The following is a 7041-nucleotide window of genomic DNA, read 5'->3' as shown; positions in this document are numbered from 1 at the left end:
TAGGAAAAAAAATGCAAAGTGGCTTTTTTGTTGCTTTTTTTTGTTTTGTTTTAAACATCTTCTCACATTCATCACAAATTATATCAAGTAGACAGTTCTGAAGACAGTAAATGAACTCTTCAGGTCATCTCCATAATAGAAAGAGATAATCCCCTTCAGTCAATTGTTAGGTGTAATATAAGCCTTTTAGTAATTACGCAACTGAAAATTTTAATATAGAATTTCATAGGACATTATCGAGTTTTGATAAAAACAATATATTCTCTGGTTGTTGCTCAGTGGTACTCAGCTTTAAGCTCTCTTTGAAGTGAATAAGGTGATGTCTTTTCAAATGTGGGGCCTGTCTGAAATTTTTACCACAAACTAAACATTCAAACGGCTTCTGTCCAGCATGCATTAGGTAATGTCTTTCAAGCTTAGAAGGCGATTTAAAAGTTTTAAAGCAGATACTGCATTGATACAATTTGTTAACAACTTCACTTTTTTCAGTACATTCAGAAAAATCATGCCAACAGCTGTAACAGCTTTGCTCTGTTCCCAACAATTTACTACACAAATATGGCTGTGTGTTTCTACTGCTGGTGTCAAGAACAAAGTCCCCTGACTCGATTTCAACTTTGATTTCAGCTGCTTGGTTTGACTGAATCAGCTCAAATTCTTGAAAGCCAGATGCCTGTGAAGGTGTTTGAGAATAACCTGAATAACCCACGGGCTGAGAAGACTTAAATTCAATGTGATCTCCCTGATGATTGAAAAGTTTGTTCAGATTTTCACATTCTACCTGGCAAACGGGGCTTTTACAGGGTCTCTTTTCAGTATGGGTGAGCTGATGTCTTTTTAAGTGAGCTGACTGTCTAAATGTCTTCCCACAAACATTACAGCCAAAGGGCTTCTGTCCCGTGTGTATAAGGTAATGTCTTTGAAGTTTGGAGGAAGACGGAAAGATTTTTTCACATCTGTCACATTTACACACTTTGTGTCTGTTATGTGTATTTTTAGCAGAAGCTGAAAAAGCACAGTGAAGTACTTCTGGATTATCAAAGAAACCATCATCTGATGAACCATAAAAAGCATCATCCTTATTATCCGGTGAATCATTGATGTTTAACATGCTTTCACCAGTAAGCATACCTTTTAAATTAATTGCAAAGTCGTGAGGTTGTGGGTGCTCTTGCCAACGTAATGGCACAGTAAACATTCTTTTCATCCGATTACTAAGTGCCTTGTGCATGTCAAGCTTGCTATGGCAATCCTTGAAAGGTTTAGTGGAAGCGTGCTGATCAGAACACTGATCTCTAGCTGCAACCAGGTCAGGACTTTTAAAGTGACCTGATTTTTTTTTTTTTCTGTCAGTCAGAGAAAAATCTGTTGCCTTTCCTCCAGTATGCTTCAGCTTCATCAGGATCTTATTTTTCACGCTGACTGCATGGCTGCATGCTGTTGTACCATTCTTTGAACTTTTGTCATCTCTCAGATAACAACATTTGTGCAAATTTAAAACCTGTTCCGTTTCAAAACACTGCTCACAAGCTGGGCACTGAAAGGGTACAATATAAATCGAGTGAACATCACATGGGTCATTCTCCTGCGACTCGTAAGTGGCAGCATTCTCAAAACTATCCCTTTTTCCTTCCAACAGGTTGCGTGGTCTGGGATATTTAAGAGTCTTTGCTTTGTACATAATATTGGGTAAAGTCTTATTTCTGGCATGGAGCTGTTTGTGCTTCATGAGTTTGCTCTGTATTTTAAACCGCTTCTGACAAAAGCAGCACTGAAAAGGCCTTTCTTCTGTGTGCGTGAGCTGATGGATTTTCAAGTGTGTTGACTGTCTGAAAGATTTACCACATGAAGAACACTTAAAAGGTTTCTGGCCAGTGTGAATAAGGAAGTGTCTTTCTAGCTTAGATCTTGATGGAAATGTCTTGTTACACGATTCACAAGCATGAGTTTGCTTTCTCCTTCTGGCACCATGTAGGCTATCTGCCTTCAGACACTGATGCAGCATCCACCTCTCTTCAGTTGTAAAAGATTTCCAGCACATGGAACATCGAAATATGCCACAAGTGACTCTGTATTGCTCAGAATTCACAGAGTTTTCTGCTTGCTTGGTATCATTCTGATAATTTTCATTATGAAGCTGCTGATGCTTTAAGAAAGTGATTAAGTTTTTGAAGTTTCTGTAACAAACAATACACTTAAAAGGCAGATTATGGGTTAACTGATGCCTCTCCAGGTGGACCAGCTGCCTAAATGTTTTATGGCATACATGACATTCAAATGGCTTTTGACCAGTATGTATCAGATAATGCCTAGCTAATTTTGATGGAGTTTCAAACTGTTTATAGCAAATGTCACAAATATATGGCTTTTTTTTGTGTATCCTGTCAGCTGTTACACACTGCTGAACTTTTAACATTTTTATAAAGCAATTACACTTTGCCTACTGTTAGTTTCTTCAGATAGGCATTTCAAGTGAAGTCATCAATTGCACACTAAGATGGAAGGCTGTAGAAGCAGCAAATTTTCTTAGGAGAGATATTCTTAAATCCCACAGGTCCCTAAAATAAGAAAGAGAGTATTATTTTAGCCTATATTAATACATAATTGCCTAAGTTTGTCTCTTGTTTCCTACATAAGAGACCAAAAGCATCTAGATGAGAATACTCTTGATATAACTTAGCTTAAAATGCTTTCCTTGTAACAGAGTAATCACTCATTATGTTGCACGATACAAAAAAACTAGACTACTTTCCAGAAGAAACAAACAAGTTTGAGTCATCTGTGCTGTAAATGCAGCTATACTTCCAAATAATATACTGTTCAGCTACATTATGATAGTTTGGGTTATTTACAAATAAAGCGTATTCTTAAAAAAAACCACAAGAACTTATTGTAGTAAATTTCTCCCCTACAGCAGTAATTCTAACTCCCAGATACAATATTTATGAAGATGAGAGAAAAAGAGAAGAACTGGGGATTCTTGGGCTTCAGAAATAAAAATTAAATGAATGCAGTGTTAGTGAGAAGTAAAAATACTTAGTTTCAATGTATTGTTAAAGTTACTAATCACATTTCTGCATCTTATCAACTGTATCCAGTAGTGTAATCATTTTTGCTTTATCTCATAACGGCAAACACAGAACCATTCAGCAAGAGCAACACACTAACCATAAACTACAACCAGAACAAGGATAAGCCCCAAAACAAGGATGAACACAGGCTATGTTCACCATCTCACCACAGAGCTAGAATATCAGAGTTGCGATAGCTAACCATGTGTGTACCATATATACCATATGCACCATATAACCATGCGTATAAGTCATGATAAATATAAAGGTCATTATCATAATTCATCATAACTAATATTTTAGTCTAAACCAAAATCATGAAATAGTCAGTTTTAATTTTCCTTGAATTTTCACCAGATGGAACACACTTGGGCAAGCTACTGTGTCTCAGCTAAGGCATGACTTACAAACAAGAAACAATAACTTCACAAGTACCTGAGTGCATAACAGGTTATTAACATATTCACAGGAAAAGCTAGAAAGCACCTCAGGCAACCGTTTAGTCCAAGCCTTCCACTGTGAGGCCAGCTCATGTCTAGACAGCCTCCAAAGTGGTCTTAACTTCCCTTGAAGGAGGTTCCTTAACCTCAGCAAGGCTCCTGCTCCAATGCATCACCCTCTCATGAAGCTTTTCTTTGCACTCAGCTGAGCCTTTCTTTACTACAAAGTTATTTTCATTATCCTTCCCCCTGTGAACCTATAAAATAACTAAAAAGCGTTCTCTGCCACAGCTTCATGTATTCAAAGTCTCCTTTTTCTCTTCTTTTTTCTTCTTTTTTAAACTAGGAAAATTCTGTTTTTTCTAAATATTGCTTTTAGGTCCACTAAAAAAAGAAAAAAGAACAAAAAAAATTGGTCTTTTTAATCACCTCGGGACCTAAATTGCAGCATCTAAACCAGATTAAGTATTCCAGTCCACAAGAGTAGCACAAACAACACAATAAGAATACCTCTGGTATGGTATTACCTATATCCCTTTAGAAAAAGAAAAGGGATGGAGGGAGCAAACTTTAAAGCAACAGCATAATAGTTAGGACTTGTAATAACTTTGAGATACACAAGACATTTCTACTAACTATAATTTGTGGTATTTTGACACTACAACTCACAAGTTGTACATTCTTTCTACGTACTAGCAGAATAAAAAATTCATTTATTCAGTGTCTCCAAAAGCCCTGTCTTCACAAAGAGTTAGTGTCCCTAGTTTTTAAAAATTCAGAAATAGCTGAAAAGTCCATTCAGAGTCTTTTCAAAGAATGAAAGCCTACTGCAATTTAAAGCAAGTTACGATAAGATTCAAGACACATGCACAAAAGACTGAAAATGTCTGGTGAATCAAGATTTTTCTTAAGCTTAGTGAAAGGAAACCTGGTCATCTGTTGGGATTGTTCCACCTCTAACAGATAGGTTCCTAGATAATTATGGGCCTTATTAAATAACATTTGGATGTATACCTTAGATGCAGTTGTCACTACATTGAGGAGTTACCTAATCTCACTGAAATAGTTCAAGATAGGATTTATCAATGCTATGAAGCAGTTGAGAAAGTCAACTTTTCCTTTCCTAGTCTCTTTTCCCATAGAATTTTAACAGCTACTGGGTTTCAGTCTTGTTTTGAAGATGCAAGAAAACACAACACTTTAGGAGACCCCCTTTTCCTCCCAGTTGTTCTTCTGTACAGCTCAAGGCAGCCTCCATTAGCAGGGAAGGAAAACCTCCTGAGAAAGAACTGTAAGGACTGATGAATTTTAGTTAACATACTGTCATACAGATCTAATTTACGCATCAGGGAAGTGCTCAAACAGTATAGTGACATGCAAAGAAAAAAAAATCCAGAGTAAGAGACAGCTGTGGCATATTACACAAGGGATTTTGCATTGAGCTTATAAATTTTTTAGAGATTCTATCTGGTGAATGAGGAAAATGCTCTGTAGTACAAGGTGTCAAAATCACAGTAGAGCTTCTTGCTGTGGTCTTCTTGCCCTGTGAAAGAGTAAAGGCTCAGATGAGGTAAACTTACGGGACACGGGAAGGAGAAAGAGCCAAGATAGGCATTACTGTGTGGCCCAAATATATTTTCAAATCCTATTTACTAAGGACAGACTTCTCCACATCTATTTCAGGGTGCTCTGTGCCTTGCACATCTAAGGAATAAACACGCTGCTGCTAAAGATCAAAGAGCAAAAGACAGGCTTGGAATATTGTCTCCTGCCAGCTTTGGAAGTACACAGGCATGTCCTAATTAGAGTCAGAAAAATGTACTTCCCTATGTGATAAGGATTTAGTTTGTGGCATAGGTCCAATTTAATATTAAATTGACCCTACTTTTCATCTTGGCTCAAGGTCATGCAGAAAAATAAAATCAAGAAGTAACGTAGACTGTTGAAGGTCCACAGAGGACCCTCTTAAGTCTAGTATTATTTAATGATTAAGATTATATTTATTAATATTACAGATGGCAGCAAGCTGCAACAAAATGAAAACATGATGGAAGAAAATTCTGAATTCTAATCCAGTCTTTATTAATTAGAGAACGTGTTTTTTTAAAAAAAAACACAACAAAAAACAAAACAGGAAGGGCACTTCAATAAGAAGAAATGCAAGATCTTCAATTTAGGCAAGAATAATCAACTGGAAGTGGAACAACTTACTAGGTTATAGTTGTGCAGAAAAGACCTGGAGTCTAAGTTGGAACAGAAGCTGAATATGCCAACAGCATGCCATCCATACCAGGATATGTAAACAGAAGTAAAGCTTTGCAGCACATAAATCTTCCATACTACTCACTACCGTTTACAATTAAGCTAAAGTACTCTATCCAGTTTTGAATACTGCCCTTCAAATTGATTCAAGCATAGGAACTAATTGGAATGAATTCAGAGAAGAGGATCAAGAATGATCAGAGCTTAAATGCATAATATACAGGAAAAGATTGAAGTAACTGGGAACGTTTAAGTTAAAAAAGAGGAGACCCGATTAAAAAGAACAAAAAAAAAAAACCCCAAACAAAACGAAACATAAGAGCCAGCTTTAAAGAAAATGGAAGTAAGCTGTTTCCCAAGCCACTTACAGTTGTGACTACAAATGGCTTCCAATTATAGAGAGGATTCAAGTACATTATTGTCCTTACAGTTGCAAAGTTTTTCCTCAATAGCATACAAATAAGTTGCGTGGGGAAATCGCTCTGCCTCCAACACCAGAGGTCTCCAAAAAAGGTTGTACAAACATCTCTCAGATTCCCACACCCCTAGAGTTGACCCCATACAAGCTAAATATTCTGGCTTGCTTTCCTATGACTCATTAGTATAATTCAAAACAAGCCACTTAAGAATTGAAAATTCAGTATATTTCCAAATTTACCACTGAAGGATTCTTCCGCGCTATCATTAGTGTATCCTCAGATCCTTGAGATAAGCTAATGCTTATAGCTTCCCAGACACAATAATAATAAACGTGTGAATAAACATAAGGTGCCTCCTGTAACATTAACTGCAGAACAGGCAAGTGAAGATCTGGCTGCCGATTTATGAAACGCACAGCGCGCAACAGATGCGGGGACCTGAGCGCCGGGACGAACGCACCGCACTCCCCCACCAGCTCTCCCTCGGGAGAAGGCGAGACCGCTGCGGCGGGGACCGCCTTACACCCGGCAGGTGACCTTCACCGGCACGGCGCATCGACCTAACGCCAGCGCCTCTCACGCTCCCGTTTTCCACGTATTTTCCAAGAGACCTTCCGAGGCAAAACAGAAGACACGTGACGGCGAAGCAGGGTGGTTTAAGCACACGCCGAAGTTCTGCCGGAGGGGCCCCAGACCGACCCCACCGCAGCCCCCAGCAGGACACGCTTAGATCCAGTCACTAAATGGCAAGCAGCTAGCGAGGCGGCTCTTCCAGACAGACGCCAGACCGCGAACGGACACGCAAAACCGCCGGCGGCTTTCCCGCAGCGGAAAGCGGGCTCCCCGCCC

The 7041-nt window shown here is 38.6% G+C and overlaps 1 protein-coding gene across 1 annotated transcript in view; it reads right to left on the bottom strand.

Moving 5' to 3' along the window:
- Nucleotides 1-209: 209 nt before the first annotated feature.
- Nucleotides 210-7041, bottom strand: part of ZNF770 (zinc finger protein 770) — a 6999-nt gene continuing 167 nt past the window's right edge. Inside the window, exon 2 of the mRNA XM_010574224.1 lies at nt 210-2558. Coding sequence (XP_010572526.1) covers nt 224-2416 — 2193 coding nt within the window. The 5' untranslated portion in view covers nt 2417-2558 and the 3' untranslated portion in view covers nt 210-223. The remainder of the gene's footprint in view (nt 2559-7041) is intronic.

The sequence above is a fragment of the Haliaeetus leucocephalus genome, unplaced genomic scaffold, assembly GCF_000737465.1.
Source record: "Haliaeetus leucocephalus isolate CR32 unplaced genomic scaffold, Haliaeetus_leucocephalus-4.0 Scaffold417, whole genome shotgun sequence".
NCBI classification, from domain to species: domain Eukaryota; kingdom Metazoa; phylum Chordata; class Aves; order Accipitriformes; family Accipitridae; genus Haliaeetus; species Haliaeetus leucocephalus.
This window is presented reverse-complemented; position numbering and strand designations above follow the sequence as displayed.